This window comes from Melampsora larici-populina (assembly GCF_000204055.1).
Source record: "Melampsora larici-populina 98AG31 unplaced genomic scaffold MELLAscaffold_7, whole genome shotgun sequence".
NCBI classification, from domain to species: Eukaryota; Fungi; Basidiomycota; class Pucciniomycetes; order Pucciniales; family Melampsoraceae; genus Melampsora; species Melampsora laricis-populina.
Genome location: NW_006768771.1, coordinates 286605 through 305671, shown reverse-complemented (window position 1 = coordinate 305671; position 19067 = coordinate 286605). Strand labels below are relative to the sequence as shown.

The window sequence follows — 19067 nt, the reverse complement described above, 5'->3', positions numbered from 1 at the left end:
GATTCAGGCATAGGATATGCTTATATCCAATTTCCTGCAGTTGGGTGCAATTTGGTACGTCCAAAACACCCAGCATATCAGTCCTTATCAGTCATTATATTCACATTTTGTAGCTGTACTCAATTGTTCTTGATTGTATCAATCAATCATGATTGCTACTTTCTTTTAATATTGCTCTCCGTTTTTTCATGGGAATATTTTTGGATTTTACAAATTGTAAAGAGTGAATCGTTGTATAAGATCTTGACCTTGAAACCACAATACATGAAACACAATCCGGACAAATAAAGTGAGTGGCATGGACAACTGTCATGATTGGGTCTCATATTCCTCAGAGCTGCAATTGTAATCCATAGAAGTAAAGATTGGCTAGAGACTTTCTTGACAACAGTAATTAGAAACAAATTGCAAAATAAAATTACTACACATCAGGTGATTTTTGAGAACGGAGTCTCATACGGTTTTGAGTAGTTTTTTGTTTCCAGAACTCATTTGGTGCGTTCTCGGGTGCAGTAAAGTCTGGATTTCCCCCATTAGCAATATGATCTTCAATGAAATCTTTTTCCATATTCTCACTATGGTTTTGATTGGCTTCTTGACCAGGTGGAAACGGCAGTCCTAGTTTGTGACAAATTTCATAGCACCGGTGCTGTTCGTTGAATCTTTGAATTCCCTCTTCAGCTGTGTTAGTCTCCTGAACCCAAGCATTCCTGTAGAATAAGATAATGAATTCAGTAAGAGTTTTATATATTTCATATACATTAAATTTGCTCACTTTATATCCAAAATGAGTGGATCAGTGAGATATTCACCAAATCCTTGAAGATCAGCAACTAATCTCTGATGATTGTTCTTCTCATATACGTAATGAGTGAAAGCAGAAAGGGCCATATGGGTTGAATCACATGATGATCGTATCTTGAAACACATGTTGGATGTGTACTTCTCGAATTGACCTTCTTTTACAAGGGATTTTTCAAAAAACCAAATGTTTTTTGGGTCAAGATCTTGGCTCAAAGATCCAGAGTAGACTACAAATGATTTTACAACCTGTAGAAAAATCAGAATTTGTTCATACAAGACCAATTTTCAAGAGACACTCACTTTTAAGTCCTGTATAATACTGTACATAGGAAATAACCCATCAAGCTTCTCACAATCGTCTTGAAAGCGCTTCAAGTACTTTGCAACACCCATGTAAGCTTGCATTGTTTGAATATAAGGCTCCAAATAAGTCCCTCAAAAAAGTTTATGATTGATCAGTTGTGTTGCGACCATGTTGTATACAATTCCTCCAGATTCTCCCAATGCTTCATAGCAGATCCAAGTCGAGCCTCTTCCCACTTCCTTGTCAGTGAAAACTTTGAATCTGAATGGAGCTGGAATCCATACTGTTTTACCATTCCTGGCTTGAAGGACAAGCTTCCTTCCTTCAATGAGTTGTGTCGGGGATATAGGGTCATGGACGGGGAGTGGTTTTGCAAAAGCTGTTACACACATCTGTTTGATGTGTGTCGAATCATCTGCATGAGAAGAATCAGAATGGAAGTTCAAAAACATAAGTATCGACAGACAAAAAACTCACAACTGAAATCTTTGACAACTGTCTGAGATGTAGTGTAGTTCGCTTTCTCGTTCAAAAATCCATCTGATACCATTGTACCTAGTACATCTTTTGAAAAATTGGTTCCGTAGTTAAGTTGAGTTGGTGGGAGATGAAAACAAGCTGTACTACTTCCACACAGAGGAGCAGTGGAAGTTGCTGATAGTAGTGATGGATTAATAAAGGTTGGATCAGGTAGCTGGGCTGATGAGACGTTATCGGAGAGTGAGGTTGAGCAATTTTGAATCAATTTGACTGGCTTTGAAGACTTTTTCATTGGATGTGTATCAAACTGATCACTAGCAAATTCACAATCATCCGAGAATTGTGACCAATCTTGAAGAACCTTTGCATTCTTTTTGATTCTCTTTGATGTTTTCTTTGGTGCTAATATAATTGATTCTAATTTGCTTTAGTCGTCTAACTCAGCTTCAGAGGGGGATATCTTGTGATTTCTTTTCTTTGATGCTTTATTTGATCTCTTATCTTTATCTGTTTTTTCTAAAATACCAAATCTACTATCATAGCGCGCTGAGTTGAATGAAAGTTCCAGCATCTTTGATCCACCTCGCAGCAAGTCAGGGAGGTCATCTTTCTGTATTTCTATAGCGGGACGAAAATTGTTCAGACAGAAGTACTTTTCATTAAACTTGTATTGGGTAGGGAAATCAGGAAGATCATTCTTTGCTTCTTGAATTTAGGGTAAAAAACTATGATAAATGCTAGAAGCAACTCAATCATATAGTTCACCTGTAGATTCAGTCAATACAATCAATAATTTGAAAGATTTTTCTAAGTATTTTGTAGTTATTTTCCCTTTAAGATACATATTCATCCAAGCATTGAAGTTGTAATGGGTGAGGATAGGTGGTGGTGGATTTGACTTTTTTGGAGGTTCAGATAGCCCTTGACGTTCTAATGATTTTGCTTGTGAGAATTTGTTACTTAGTATTATTGAGTCTTGTTTCTTGGCTGTAGCTGACTGATGCAGTTGAAATGCATGGTTGCCAGTACTTGAAGTGGATTGCTGAGCAGTTATAGACAATGAGGGGGGATCACAGTTGACATTGATAAGCTTGATAATACAAGGCCTACAAGCACCCTCAATTGTTTCGTCCATTGAAAGACTGTTACAGATTTTACAGATCAAAGACATGGTGTAGTGATCTGTAGGGTTGGTAAAACGATGATAATGGTGATTGATTCAGTCAACCTTTGAAAGTTTGTTTATGTTGTGATGAACCTAGAGAAATGCACGATAACTAGTAGAAAGTGTAGGTATGTGATATTCTACATTTAGGGGGATGGCATCGCCCATACATACATGTTGATGAGATAAACAAAAACAGGTGACCTAAGTGTCAGTGGGGGTAGATAGGTGGTAGGCATACTGCCACTATAATAAAGAAGGAGAACCTTATTAGTCAGTATGTCACTCGATGTACCACTTGCCACTAAGGGAATCACCATACTGACATTCATGGTTTGTGTAGTGAAATAGAGAATTCTATTGTGTCAGTCCGACTCATGTAGTACACAACTTGGTGTACAGCTGAATTTAAATTACAAAAAATATGTATGTAAATGTAGTGCTAATCATATGTCAGTATGGCGCTCTATGTATTCCGTAAATTTTAGTTGCAATCAATTGTGGTTGTGAGGCTGGGCCATTGGGTAGCTGGTTATGTCAGGCGTTAGAGTGACCTTGTTACTGAATGTGTACATGATGATTGATACTAGGATCCTATTCACAGGAGCAAACCTCAAAATTGTAGTATGTAAGACTTGATAGTTGAATTGAGTTTTGCCGCCAAACATGCTGTACCTTTGACTTGAATGATGCATAAAAATGACTTTCAACCAGATATCTATAAATAATTGCACAAACAGCACCTAAAGCAGCACAAAAAAATTCAAAAGAAGAAGATTCAAGTTAGAACATTTGCTTTTAAAAAGATTAAGTTATAAAAAGAAGGTTCACCAATGAAACCATTTACTGTAAATCAATCCACCTTCTTTTGCTCTGGTGCTGATAGCTGAAAAACATGATAACCCCATCATTTTTGTTAAGTCACTACATCATGTATAATAGTTTTATCATCATTGAAGATTTTAGTTGAATTTGAATTAGATTGATGATGATGTTGGATAGTTTCAATCCTATGATTAAGAATGAAGTTAGCAAGGGTCAGAAAAAGCTCCAAGTGAATTAATTGAAGTGTCTCTAGAACAATTAGTAGAAGAAAAAGCTCACAATTGATACTGGTAGGGGATGAAGGGAGCGGCAAAAGGCTTGAGCCAGAGGATGAACCAACAGCAGAATTGATATCCTTGAAGAGAATCCAGACATCTTCTACCAACTTGAGCAAAGGTGTAGTGCTTGATCAGGATCAATGGGATAAGATTGGGAAGGTGAATAATCAGGTGAATTGAGGCTGAGCCTGGCTGAGCTGAGGGGAGATATGTAGACAAAGATGCATACCTGTTTCCAACTTGGTATGTAGGCGGTGAAGAGTTGATTTGATCAGAGGGTGAGGAGCGATTTGGGGTGAGGTGCGTGAAAATCAGATTAAATATGGTGAACGTGTAAACCTGGAAATTGGTAGTGGGGATTGGGATTTTAATCAGGTTTTGCCGCCAAACATCCTTTAACTTGAATGATTATTTCAGCCTCTGTTATGTCCTCAGATAATAAATCTTGTCCTTCTACTATCTTTTTACGGTTTTCTATTGTCTGTTCAATTTCAAACCTTACGTTCTATCCTTAATTTTATACACTACTTTGTATAGTGATCACGTATTGTAGTATTCCCCTGACTAGCTTCATTGTCCCCCTTTTAGGAGTTTTCTGCTCAGTAATCACTATGTCTCATTTTTTTCCTCAGTGTCATCAAATTAGGGCTCTGATAAATGATACATCCAATGATGCTTCATTGAAGCGCAATTCCCGTTAAGATGAGTTAAATCTGGACCTCCATAGACTCTATCTTTTGACAAAGGCAAAATACCTATTTGCAGCCCTGACCAGTCTTTAAAAGTAACACCCTTGCAGTCAATGATTGCCACATCCCTCCCAATGTTTCTCTATTGGTTTTTCTTTTTTAGCTTCCCAGTCTCTTCCAAGGTTATCAATATGTCTTTGACAATCCGATCTTACTTTATGCCATCTGTAATGCTTTATCAAGAGTGTCAAAATTATTTAAGCGGATTATTATGATGGCTCCATCTTTCTGTATCATCATCCAAGTTTTTCTCTTGTAATATTCCTCCCAACGTAACTACCCATTTTTTGGCTATTGCCATGTAACAATTCTCTCTTCAACTTTGAATTTATCACCTTATCTTTCACTCTCATTGTCAAAAGCATAAACATCATCGGTACAAAATTCCATAAGTATGCATCACTTGTACTTAAATGAATCTTTCATCTTGACTCATACCTTTGTAATACACCTATCAATGCAATCAATTAATTTGCTAAATTGAATGTGCCACCTTTAGCAAAATTCTGTTCTGTCTACAAGCCTGCCACTAACCATACCTTTAACCTTATCATACCAAGTAGAGAACTTAATGTACTTGGTAATGTAACATGTTCCCCTAAGAAATGAATCTGTTCAATTTTGACGTGTCTCACTCAGCATCATCAAGACTTCAATTTCCATGTTTGACACAACGTGCCAGATGCAAATAATATTGTGAAGCCTGACACTACAGAGGTCTTATGGTCTCTTAGATAGGGGAACAATTTTGGATCATGTATTATTTATTTTGCCTACTTCGGCCATATAGTATCTATCACATCCAGCTCTAATCCTACCTACCTATTTCATCTTCTTTGCTGCGCCTATCCTACGCCTATAAATTCTCAGCATTCTGCTCCGTCGCAATCCAACAGCTCCAATAATAAGCAATCCAACCTTCAACCTATCTTTGCTTAGTGTTCATATAGCCTGTGGTTGTACACTGAAGTCCATTCCTAGAGGGAAAGGAGAAGTGACAGGTGCAGGGGAGTGTCACTCGTGTGAAACAAGATCCTGAAGTTTTGAATTTACCACGAGTGATTTAGGAGAATTGGAAGATGAGAAATTTTTCCTCACCTTCTCTCTAAAATCACTTCTGTTATGAATGTCACAGTTGTGTTTGTTGTGTATGACATCATTGTTATATGCTAATACATAGTTCTCATTCAATCTCTCTATTAACTATTAGCATTAGTTAGTTTATATATTGTATTACAAATTGTTAGCTGGATTTGGTTTCTCTTCACCTTTCCATATTGTTCTAACATTTCTGTCTAGGTAAGTTCTATGACTTGATGCAATAGTTACCTTTCCATATTGTTCTAACATTTCTGTCTAGCTGGAAAATCCATCTCATCAACTTCCTATCTGCACTTGTGCTTCTTCATCAAGGAATCAAGTTTCTTTTCTAAAAATCTTTGACTTTAGAAAATTTATAAAAAACCCACCCACCTCCCGGGTTGAGAAGTTGAACCTTCTCAGGTCTGTTCTCGCCCCGTAAGTGGTAGTCTCGAAATAAGGTATAGACCTATTCTCGAGTACCACCATAGGACCCTGGAATGCTCCTGCGGAGCCCCGTGACAAAAAACCTGACCATTTTTGGGACCGAACTAGGAAAAAGGCAAAACATCCCTCTAAACCTGACCATTTTTGTCACGTACATTTCAAAAAACATGTAGGGGACTTAGAGGGTCTAACATTTATATATCCAAAAGAAAAACAACAATAAAAGAGGTAAATAAAATCAAATAAGTGTAGAAAACAAAAAAAAAGTGAACGAGTGTGTAGAAAACAAAAAAAAAGTGAACGAGTGTGTAGAAAACAAAAAACGAAGTGAACGAGTGTGTAGGAAAGAAAAAACGAAATGAACGAGTGTGCAGAAGAAAAAACAAACAGTAACTGAGTACGCAAAGAAGAACCTTGAGCAGATGAGATTGAAGAGAAGGAAAGAAGTGAATGAGTGTGTAGAAGCGAAGATAAGATAGAGTGAAAGTTATGAAATGGTGGAATATTCAATAGGGGTGACTGTAGAGAAAGCGACTGAATTTCAGTTGGAGTCACTTGATTCAGGTTTGTTTTCGTGCTGAACCACAGGTTGTTTTTTGGCCTTCAAACGTGAGACCTCTGTCTCATATCGATTGACTAATTACGCAATATCTGAACCTCCCAACATCTCTCTTAAGACAAGTGGAAGGGAGTAGCATCCACCATCCATTGATGCGAAGTTTGACCCATCTGAAGGTTTGAAAACGTAGGCTATGTCGACAGCATCCAACAGAGCAAACGTCCAAGCTTCACAGCCAGCCATATCCCGGGTGGATGTGGCCACTGGCCAAGCTGGATTGAAGAAGAGGATATGTGCAGCAATATGTGATAGCTCCTTTCGAGATATTGCGCTGTTCACAAAGCTGTGTTTTCCGCTGCTATACTTGCACACAACCAGAGCACGCCCGAGGTATAGTACCTATATTACAAAACAATCTTGTTATCTTTCATGGAAAGGTGGACGAGGTTGAAAAAAGCAAAATAATTACCTTATTCTTGATTATGATGATGAATTTACCCGGTTCAAGAGGGTTCTCCCGACTGATGATACCTCCATCAAAAAGAGCTTGCATGTTGAGGTCTTGATGAAAGGAACTGTTTTGGACTAGTCCAGCCATGTTGACTTTGACATGTAAATTGCATCGGTGCTTGCGGGCAGCGCCTACTGATATCGAAGTTGTTTCTTTCATATACACTGCGATGATCTTTGAGCAGGCACTGGGATTTGGTCTGCCGTCATTCGTAGTGGAATCGATAGATGATCGCAAGTCATCTGGATGGATTCGGTCGCGTTCGTTACCTTTGTGTTTTTGAGCTTGGCTGTGGTGTTGCTTTCGAAGATAAATAAGAACTTTGGTATGTAGTTTGCGACCATCAACCAAAGTTGAGATTCTCTCTTCAGCCGAAGGTGTGCAAAACTCGGACTGGATGTTCTCTTCAGCTGATGGTAATGGACTGTGAGTTAGCATCATATGAATCATTACTGAAGATACAAAAGTTACTGACTCGGGTTCAACAGATTGGATATTGACATCGCAGCACTTTTCATTGCTTCGCTTTCCACCTCATCAGATAGTTCATCAAGAAGTAATCGAGTACTGTTCTGCTCCTTTGACAAATTTGCTGCTGCTTCAAGAGCAAGATCTCCAGGACAACTACCAGGTGGATATGTATACTTAACTCAATAGTTCTTTGCAAGACTTCGAGAAACATCTGATGGAGAAATTTTTCATGTAAAGATTTCCAAAAGGGGGTGAGGCTATGAATACTACATACCTGGGCTATTGGCTGTATGATGTATGGCTAAAGATTCTACCTCAGAGGATTCAAAATCGTCTTCTAGGGGAATTAGAGGTCCCATTCCTGTGAAATGGAGTAAGCTATTGGCTTGTTCGTTTGCTGTAGCCAAATCTTGAGTTATCTCCGTGTTAGTTGGGAAGTAACCGAGAGATTTGATGTCAATCCCATCGTGTTCCTTGGAAAAGGCGTATTGATAGCCTGAGTGAAGGTGTTCAGAAGGCGCCATCTTCATCTTACCCTTCATTACACTCCTTACCACAGCATGTATCTTTGGGATCATGAGTCGTGCATCAAGAACACTAAAATTTGGTGAAATTGTTTGCATCCAGCCAAAGATGTGTTCACACGCTTTGGTTCCGTGCTTCCATGGCAAGAGAGGGTAGTCGGGATAGTGATCACGATGTGAGAGGATAAGGCCAAGTAGGCTATTTGCAAGAGTGAAGAAAATGTTGAAGCTTCGGGGTGAGATACCGTTGAGATGAACACTCATGAGACTGTTTGGTTCGTTTTGGCGAAGCTTGAGGTATTGCTTCCAACGACGTAAAAAGAAATGTGCTGTAAAAGCTGATTGGATTCGTTCTCGATGACTTATCTCTTGGTTCAGCCAAGCATTGGTCATCGCGCCAAAGATGAAGAGTAGGATTGATAAACCGGTTGATTCGCTGTTCGAAAGAGAAGCTTCAAGTGTTTGCCAGCTACAGATCCGGTAAGCTCTACCATCATCCTGCTTGTCACTGTCAATGACATCTTTCGTGACAAGTGGGCTATTAGGTATTTGTAAGATTGAAACAAGCTGCTGAACGCAAGCATGATAATTACCCAACAAAAGAAGTCTAGCACCCGAGAGAAATTGATTGGCTGAGGTTTTTTTCGCATGTTTAGGGTCTTGTGCACCCACTATTGGTTGTAAAGAACTACCTATCAATGGTACCTTTATATGAATATTCAGTGCTTCATGATCAAAGCGGAGGAAGTGATTTGTTAATGTTGAGAGACCAGCTTGTGCAGAAAGCTCGGTAGGTGCACCATCTGATCCAATGGAGAGGAGATTGATACCGGCTGTTTGACAAAGCTCGATAAATTTCTTGTGCTCAGACAGTATGTCTTGAGACTTCTCTTTGGCTCGACTAGCAATCAGTGCTACTACAAATGTTGGAACGTTGGGTAGAGGGACCTGCAGAGTATAAGCTCGAATCTTTAACACAAAAGAGTTCTTTAATTAGCACATTGGAAGTCTAGGAGATCTGATGAATCAACTCACCTTGCTACACAACCGGCCATCTTTGGTAAGAGTCTTAACCAGATTACCGAGCTCTTCAGCTTTATCAAAAGCGATGTCACCTCCTTTGGCGCCAACTAGAAAGCTGTTGTGGTGACGAAGGGTTTTGACACATACAGTTTGATCGGATGCACCAGTGATAGGGCCAGAATACCCAAGATCCAACAAAACTTGAGCCACTCGTTTGAAGTTTGCGATATTGAGGCCATCAAGTAGATGGATGCCCTCTTTTGCACGGATCATACGTTGGCTCCGAGCTGAACGTCCAGCAAAGTTTTCGTTGAAGAGAGAAAGAGCACTGCTGCTCATGGCACCAAGAGTCGTGAGGCAATTGTCTAGACAGGAGTCGATTCGCATACCTTGAGTGGATTTTCCTTCGGATTCTTGCTCAGCTTTGATAGCAACCGCTTTGATTAAACCACAAAAAGCTCCATGGTTTTGAAGGAGACCGTTTCGTGCTGAGATCGCTAGATGGTTCATAAAATCACCCCAATTGCCGCGAGAGGAGGATTCAAGTGATTTCTGAAGGATCTGAAGCTCTTTGTGCTTCATTAATGTGGCGTGAAACGCATCAGCTGCCATCAAGGTCTTGGGGATATATTTAACAGTTTCATCCTTTGCATATTCTGAATTGATTGCCCGTATTAAACTTCTTTCATGCTTGATCTTCTGACAGGAATCACAAACAATATCCTCGTTGATTCGGATATGTCTGACTGGTATAGTTTTCATACATGACTTAGAATATATCGCACTACGATTAGCATGTCGCTTGACTTCCCAGGTTGCTTGAGAATCGAGAGTCGTCAAAAGTTTGGCCTTTTTTTCGGTTGTCAAGTTGCTTTCCTTTGCATCCGGGCCAAAGAGCTGAGTGCAAAACTTGTGTTGCAAGGTTCCTCAATAGATTGAACATGTCTTCTCCATGAAGTGTGCAATCGAGTAAGTTTGAGATGGGTGTAACCAGGTTTTGTCAGTGAGTCCAGAACATGGCACTTCCTTGATATGCGCTTTAGGTCTAGTATTTGACGAAGAATCTGCTGGTCTTTCGAAAAAGTCTGTCAACTTCGTGGTGACCTCTAGCTTTCTGGTCTTATCGACACAGCCTGCTGTATTCACCGGCATCAACATGTCAGTTAAAAAAGTTTGAGATCCAACCTAATCAAACAGTATACACTAACCAGTGGTCCAGTGATTGACAGCCTTTTCAACTCGACCTTGCTTGAGAGTCTTCGACTTTGCTCCACAGTGGCAATTGAAGATCTTGTTTCCATCAATTTTTTCCACCTTGCATCGATCACAAGGAGCTTGTGGCGTGGATAAAGGACATAAAGCTATCAGGTCTGTTGTTTTGGATTTTTTAGAGCTAAGATGATCAAGTTTAGTTGCTGAATCAAAATCATTCTCTTCTTCACTGCTATCAATAGTGATTTGAGCAGGTTCTGTATAACTTTTTGAGCAATCATCTTCCTCTTCATCGCTGTCGATGATTATGGGATTAGGGTCTTTGCCACTCTTGGAAGACATTTGGTTTGCTTTGGGAATATGAAAGAAAATATTTTTTTAACAAAGAAGTGCGAAGAAACTCAACAAAAGGACAACACTCTCGAGACTTCAGATAGCTCTCAGAGACTCTTTAGAACCCTTTACTATTTCCAAATACTCCGACCTACTCCAACACCACCTCTCTACATATTCTACATACACAAGAGAACACATGCATTTTCTCAGCCTACTGTCAACTTGTGCCCTCTTGCGCCAGTGCATCAAACTGAAGCTGTCATGGAACCTTCCGCATGACCAGAAAGGTTCACGGAACCGGCCACATGATCAGTAAGGTTTTGACATACCTGACCTTTTTGGTCACGTACATTTTAATGGAAATTCCAAAACCTGACCATTCTGGTCACGTGCATTGGTCGATTTTTGGGCCAAAACCTGACCATTTTCGTCACGGGGCTCCGCAGGAGCATTCCAGGGTCCTACCACCATCCTACGGGGCCATCCCACACCACGTAAGAGTATTGGGTCTAGGTTTAGACCAGGTATTCTAGGTGGAAGGACAAACTTGAGGAGCTTCGAAAGATTAACCTAGTTTCTTTTGAACCTCTTTTTTGGGATGACATAAGTCATGAAAGGGGAGATGAGTCCCATCTCCACACTTGCACACTTTCCCGTTAAAGGAATGGACTAGACATATCACCAATCGGAACATCTTTGCGTTCACTCATCACAATTTTCTTTTTTGACTATGCTTCATTGCTGTCAAATCTTGACTATTCCACTTATGTTTCAATGCCTTCCAAACAATTGACTACACATACATTTGTCTCGGCATTTGGAACAATTAAGTGGATGGATATCAGTATTTCAGAACACTCTGTTCCTGATTTGGCTATTGCTCAATGTATACTCTTATATCTTCGTGGTAAGTGTCTCTTTTGCGCTCTTTCCACTTTATACTGATTTTTCTATTATAGAGTCGTTGACAGAGGATGTCCCTAAGCGTCAAGATAGGTTTATCAATTACCCTGACTGGCATATGCAGATCCATCTTATGATTGCCATTCCAACAGTAGGAGAACCTCAAGTGATTGTCCACAAAGAACATAGCACTGTCTGCATAGTTGCCTCAGCAACAAACATCAGAGAAGTCCTTGGACGCCCCTCGCAAGGAAAAGGGCACCCGAGGAATGCCTCCAAGGCAAAACTTGGCCATTGCCGTTGCCCCAGATTGCATCCTTGGATAGAGCTTTCCTCAGTGTAAAGATCTGAGGTCTCTCGGATTTTCACATCCAAGGTAAATTTGCTGGCTGTTTAGCCCTTTCATAACACTTAACTCTATGCCCTTCATATTCCCCATGATTCTAACTGCTATTGCCTTACACAATCATATGTATGCTGTATATGATATACCTGGATAGTATGTTATATATCACCATTTGTACAAAATTTATCCCTGCCTGCTTGGCTATACCTTCACACAGGAAACAAGAGAAAATTTGCCTGCGGGAAGACCAATTACACATAATGTAGTTTCTGAGCCATAGTGTACAAATAACACAGATATAACACCAAAATAATACATTTTGGCTAATTAACTGAGTCAGATACAATTGGTTTTCCCGCAAGAAAATTGTCCCTTGTTTCCTGTGTCTATTAAGTGGTTCCAATCTGTAGAATCTCCCTGGCTTTTGGGTTGACTTACTCATTAAAAATCATTGTTTTAGAGATGTTATTCAATTCAAACCCATTCACTCATTTCTCTTAATATCACTCACTTCCTCTATAATACTTCCAAGCAATACCTAAAATGTTCCAGCCTCTAAATTAGTAGGCAAGACTGGCACTTGATTAAATATCGTCTCATAAGGAGACATTCCAGTTGTTCTTTTTGTGGAAATTCTATCAGCAAATAATACTTGAGGTAAAAATGCTTCCCAACAGGTTACAATCACTTAGTTCAATTAAAGCACCTTTAATATCCTTATGTCCTCTTTCAACCATTCCTTCTGCTTGAGGCCAGGAAGCTGTTGATTTCACCACTTTTGATCCAGCCATAGTCACTGCTTCCCTGAATATTTCTTTGAATTCTGAACCTCCATCAACTGTAACACATTCCACAGACCCATATGTCATTATCTGATCTTTTGTAATAAGTTTGGCTACTTATGTAGCTGTTAATTTCTTTAAAGTTACTGCTTCTACCCATCCAGATAAATCATCTCTTGCAATTATAGCATGGTTGTGACTCCAGCTTGGATATGAATAGCATCAAGACCTACTCTTCCAAACACGGTATTTTCACCAGTAGCTCTTCCAACTTCTTTTTCTTTCTTTGAACTTTTCTTTTAACATTCTTCAAACAAAATTATCCAATTCCTTACAGATTCTTTCATTTCAGGCAACGTTGGGCCGGTGCGCTGCTGTTTTTGAGCAACACACCGCAGCGCACCAACCCGCCAATGCAGCGCTGAGCAATGGGTGTAACCACTACCCACTGCGTTGACCGCAGCAGGGCTAATATCTGGCGGGTTGTGTTGTTTTTGCAGTGGGAAACCGAGCAGCGCAACAGGAAGCACCAGGGCAACGGGGCAACGGGGCCAACCTGATCATTTGGGGGAATTCCTCCTGCGTAAGGAAGTTGTCATCATCTCTCCTTTTCACACCAACTCATTGCTAACCCCAACCCCTTGCCTCTGACATCATGCAGCTATGGCAAGGCAGTCGTGTCTCCTCATGCTGGCCATACTCTTCCGACTTCCCAAACATCCTTTTCTCAAATCAATTAACCTTACACCGGATTGCTTTGAACCCAATTCGACAATCGCTTTTCCAAGTGGTGTCAAGTCCGGGTGAGGAATCCAACCACCCGCCTTCCCTTTCATCTCAGGCCATCGGCACTCCCCTTTGACACTCCAGCAGACCTCCTACACCTCGTAAAACCGTTTCCGGAATGGTCCAGCCATCCACCAATGGCAGGACCACTATCTCCCTGCCAAAACCTTCCAGAAACAAGAAAGTTACTACAAAAAAAGAAGGAATCAATGTCCAAGAACTTGAAGGCCCCATTGAAGAATGGAAAAGCCCCTCTGATATCAAAGAAGCATACTAGACCCAGCCAAAACGTGAGTTTCTCACCATGCATACTAGACCCAGCCAAAACGTGAGTTTCTCACCATTAAAATGATTAGTACTTCTTTCCATCAATCATTAATCAACTTCATTTATCAATGATTGATTTCTATGTCCATCTTCATTAAAATCGCCACACTCCTATCTTTAATTATAATCTTTAAACAAACAGCAAATTGATGACAATGTACCTTCAGATACCAAGATGAATCAAGATTCTGACGACAACCTCACTGATTGTCAAAAAGCGAAGCGTGCGAAGGTGTTGGAAAATGATCAAGAAGAAGCTGTGGAGTATGATGCTGTGAAAGATTACTTAGGAGAGCCCACATGGGCAGAGGACGATGTAAGTAATGACACTTTCTCCCCTATTGATAATCGTCTTTCCTCTCTTGATAAACATTTTTTAACTGTCGATTTATAATCTTTTGTGTGTTTCCTTTTGACAGGATAAGACCAAGAAACCCCTGGTCTGTCCTTGTCTATGGTGCATAAAAGCTCCTCGAATCTATTACGACTCCAATTCAAACTTGAAGCAGCACCGAGATGGATACACGGTAGGCCAAGTTTGAAAGCCGTGTGCAGGCCGGCAGGACGCAATTGATTCTGGTTTTGAAATTGACGCACAGAAAGCTAAAAAGAACCAGCGCAATTTAGCTGATTTCTTTCATTTAAAATCACCGACGCCATTCAAAAACAAAGTACTGAATCAAATACTCACAATGGGGATCTTGGCGCAAGCGCTACCATGGAACCACATTGAGGATCACTTTCTTCACCTTGCTTTCCGTTACATTTGCAAGGACATCAAGATCTTTGGCTGTACGTGGGTGGGCAGAGAAGCTGCAGGAATGTATGTCTCTTTTCCAGACACCGTGTTGAACAAGATACAAGTGAGTTTGTTTGTTTTGCTTTTGTATACTACTTCTGGAATGCTGACTTTGTGAGCATACTTTCTTTGAAAGGGTAACACGGGGAGGTTTACGCTCATCCATGATGGATGGACCACGGCAAACAACATCCATGCCTTCCTAGGTGCTGCGGTCACTTTCGTGGACGAGAACTGGAACTATCAAGTCCGACACTTAACTTTGAAGCTAGTTGTGCGGCATCACAACGGAAGTGGCTTGCTTAACCATTGGCTCATTTCATGAAGAAGCATAAGCTTCAATACAAGATGAGTACAATTTCTGATGTTGTCAAAACAGTAGACTGACATTTGTTGTTTCTTTTGTTTTTTCGTTTTTTGCAATCTATTTCTGAACGGCACTTGCTCTTCCAGGTGACAGACTCAGGTTCAAACAACATCACGATGGCGGAAGAGATGCATACCCAGTTCCGGAACTTGGAAGAAGCCAACAATGTAACATCTTCCAATGATCAATCTTACACGTGGAATCCAACCACCGACTACGCCAGGTGCTTCCTTCATAAACTTTTGTCAACTATCAAAGGTGGCCTTTTGGAACTCGGTCAAACGGCGCCTTCACAAGATTCTCAAAGAGAATCACTCTTAGGAGCATTTCCAATATCCAAGCAAATGCCCGTCATAGCAGAAGAAGACAAGGATGAAGAAATGAACACGAAAGTCATTGATCTTGCCAATGAAGAACAAGAAGAAGAAGAAGGTGATTCAGAGGGAGAAGACTTCCAAGGTGTTGCTCCAGACTATGATGAAGATGTGGAGGACAAGCTTGATGAAGAAACGGACTCACCTGAAGATACAGCTCCAAAGGCCACCACAAATCCTTATCATACCCAAGAGTCCAGAAAACAGGCAAACCGTCTAAATGTATTGATGGGACGGGTATTGTTAGCCACTAAACACTGTTAATGAACTACACTGACACTCTGGTACTTTCAGGCTAATTTCATTTCTTGTCGGGTCTCTTGCTCGGCCGCTTGGAGAAGGTACTTCTCAAGGAAAGCAAAATAAATGGATATGAAACTTTTACTGTTAACTCCTGGATACAATGCAACATGTTGGAATGCAGAGTTTGATTCCCTCAATTGATTGGTTCAGGCACGGAAGGTGAGTTAGCCTTCAAACTTTCAGGGGATTCTAACTTCATTTCAACAGCTTAGTTCCTTTGCTTCATATTCTAACATTTTGAAATCCTTAGGTTGTGAGCAAGCTTCTTTCTGAGGATCTTGACTGTGTCAAAGCCAAGAAGCGTCAATCTAAGGGTTCAAACAAACCCCGAGGCTACTTCCACAAGATCAACTTTTCTCACAACAATTGGGATATGCTTGCGGATTTGACCAACAAGCTCGCGGTAAGACTTTGAAACATTATTTTCCAAATCTACTCTTTTGCTGATGATGGCCACTTCTCATCAGCCTTTCCTTGATCTCACAAAGCTCATGGAGGGCAACGGGCCCACTGGCTCAATGGTTATTGCCAAGTTTTATGCACTCAAGGCTCATCTGGACAGCCGAGCAAAAGAGCTTTCCATGGGAGAGGCTCTTTTGCCAATGATTTCCTCAATGCAATCACGTGTTGACAAATACCTGGATGAGGCTTTGAACTGTGATACAACAGCCATGGCTGATATTCTCAATCCCTTATTTTGGCTTCAGATTTTCAAGCAAGGGTTTGGACCAGAACATCGCTACACAATCCGAGCACAAAACCGGTTTCCAGAAAAATTCAAGAAGCGTAAAAAGGAGCACAATTCAATTACCAATGCAAATGAAATCACAGTAGTATCTGATCCAGCAACCTCAAACTCCAGCAACTCCGGAGTGAAAAGTGTATTTGATTTATTCAAAAGTCAAGATCCTGAAGTGGCGCGTGACAAAGTCACTTCCTACTTGAAGGGAACTCATCCCATGGCTGCTTCTGACAACGCAAGGGATTGCAAAGCGGTCCTACCATGGTGGAGTGTAAGTGATCTCGCTTGTGTCATTCTGTCAGTCAAACATTCAACTCAATTGTTTATACAACTGTTTGTAGGTGAACTGCACCGTTTTCCCCGTCCTAGCGTCTCTTGCGCGAGACTCCTTAAGTCTCTCGGCCAGTTCTGCAATCGTGGAACGGACTTTCTCAGCGGCAGCGGACATTTGTTTGTGTGATTGAGTTTGTCTGGTTCCGCGAACCATTGAGTACAACGTCGGTTTGCGCCTTTGGATTTGTCAAGGTGTACCTTTGGCACATAGTTACACCAAGGTGAATGAAGCCATTGAGGCATTGGGGTAATTCATTTAAATACAGTCAATTTCATAAAGGTTGAAATCGAGGCGTTTTGAAAATCAAGAGGTGGTCCGTGCGCGACCCGTGACAGGTCTCAAAATTACCTTTGAGATCGAATAACATACTGTATCCAAACCTTTAACAACCCCCCATCATAAATCCTTGGTGGTGTAGTGGTTTGAACGTGCCAATGCAGGTTGGCCTGACTTTGCTGGTTAATCACGTGTTCGACTTGCTACCTTGCTTTTGTTACCCGTGTTTTTGTCTACAATCAATGAGGGGAGAAAATGCGAGCAAATAAACACAGCGAGGCTTGTTTCTTTCTTTTAGTTCATGACAACAAGCATATAAAACACGAAAAACTTTGCAAAAAGTGTGATGCCTTAGAAGAAAGCCACTGGGGCTCGAACCCAAAAATATAAGGCATTTACACTAAGCTCATACCGAGATGCACTAGGGCGTTCACCCAACTGCGCCAGAGACTATTTGGACCTTTCGTGGCTACTCTGTTTATATCAGCATTTCTGTATGCATATCTGATACCTGTCACAGGTGGCGCACGGTCCACCTCTCGATTTTCAAAACAACTTGATTTCAACCTTTATGAAATTGACTGTACATGAATGCAATTAAATACACCAATGAAAGTTGTTGTAGTCTTAGTCTTATGACTCAATAAAAAACCGCAAAAACGGGCCTTGTCTTTTTTCTTTTTCGTTTCTTCATTATCTCGTGTTGCGGGTGCGCAACTGTGCGCAACTGTACGCAATGTTAGTTGCATTGTGTCGCAACGCAGCGGCTTTCACAGTTGCCCACTGCGTTGTACCTGGGTGGGCCAAAAAAAAACCGCTGCATTGTTTGGCAACCCCCCATTGCCAGCAACGTAACGCAGCAGCCCAATGTTGTTTCAGGCCACCAAAACCTAATCAAACACCTTCCATAAGTCTCTTCAATTCCTTCATGTCCCAATTCTTTGTGTAATTTCTTTGAAATATGTTCTTGTGCTTCTATTCTTGATATTACCAATCTTGCTTGAGGTACTCCTCTTTCCTTTAACCTATTTCCATCCACATGAAATAAAGGAGTTTTACTCTTTATCTTTTGAAATTTGGCATCTTCACAATCTTTTCGTCCAATGAAAGTTGTTAAATATTCTCCTAAATTATGCCATATTCCTTCTTGACTCCATATAGAACTCCCTTCAAGTACACCCTCCTCTTCTTCTAATTCTGAACTTCCCACTTGTAATGGAAAACTTTCATATACTTTGATTTCTTTCTTGTCTTCATTAAAACTTTCAGCTTCATCAGATTCACTCCCAGGTTCTCTTCTTGATAATCCATCAGGCATCCCAAACTCTTTCCATGTTTATGAAAAAGATCAAAAGAAAATAACTGAATATATGCTACCCATCTTGTCATAGCTGCATTTGGTAAACTAGACACATTAATCATTTGAATCAAGCCTTTGCATCTACTTTCAATTGAGAGAATCTAAATAAACTCGAGTCACCTGCAATGGTGACTTATAACACCAGCAAACGGGTGTGAGTCTAGCGGCTCTGAACACCGAAGACGAGAATGGATGACAAACCTTATAACACCAGCAAACGGGTGTGAGTCTAGCGGCTCTGAACACCGAAGACGAGAATGGATGACAAACCTATAAAGGTAAGATAACAGGAGCAGTACGCCTCTTTTTCCTCAGTGAACTGATGATTATATTTCATACAGTCAACTAATATCTCTAACCTTATAACACCAGCAAACGGGTGTGAGTCTAGCGGCTCTGAACACTGAAGACGAGAATGGATGACAAACCTATAAAGGTAAGATAACAGGAGCAGTCTGTACAACAAAGTAAAATAAAATAGAAAGTTTTAATAGAGTTTATGAGTTTGAGAAATTGTATGAGAAATCCACTTACACGCCTCTTTTTCCTCAGTGAACTGATGAGGGAAAAGAGGCTGACGTGGAGAAGTGAAAATCATAT

General features: G+C 40.6%; 2 protein-coding genes across 2 annotated transcripts; one reads left to right on the top strand and one right to left on the bottom strand.

The window, feature by feature from the left end:
* Positions 1-421: 421 nt before the first annotated feature.
* MELLADRAFT_95128 (uncharacterized protein) lies at positions 422-1880 on the bottom strand (the record flags this gene model as incomplete). The annotated part of the gene is made up of 5 exons (XM_007406676.1): positions 422-710; positions 776-1050; positions 1105-1224; positions 1276-1523; positions 1586-1880. 5 exons carry the CDS (start codon positions 1878-1880, stop codon positions 422-424), a joined length of 1227 nt encoding a protein of 408 aa, XP_007406738.1.
* Positions 1881-14604: 12724 nt separating this feature from the next.
* Positions 14605-17059, top strand: MELLADRAFT_60767 (uncharacterized protein; the record flags this gene model as incomplete). The annotated part of the gene is made up of 6 exons (XM_007406994.1): positions 14605-14735; positions 15302-15689; positions 16006-16158; positions 16223-16379; positions 16527-16768; positions 17042-17059. The coding sequence occupies 6 exons, from the start codon at positions 14605-14607 to the stop codon at positions 17057-17059; spliced, it is 1089 nt and encodes a 362-aa protein (XP_007407056.1).
* Positions 17060-19067: the final 2008 nt, after the last annotated feature.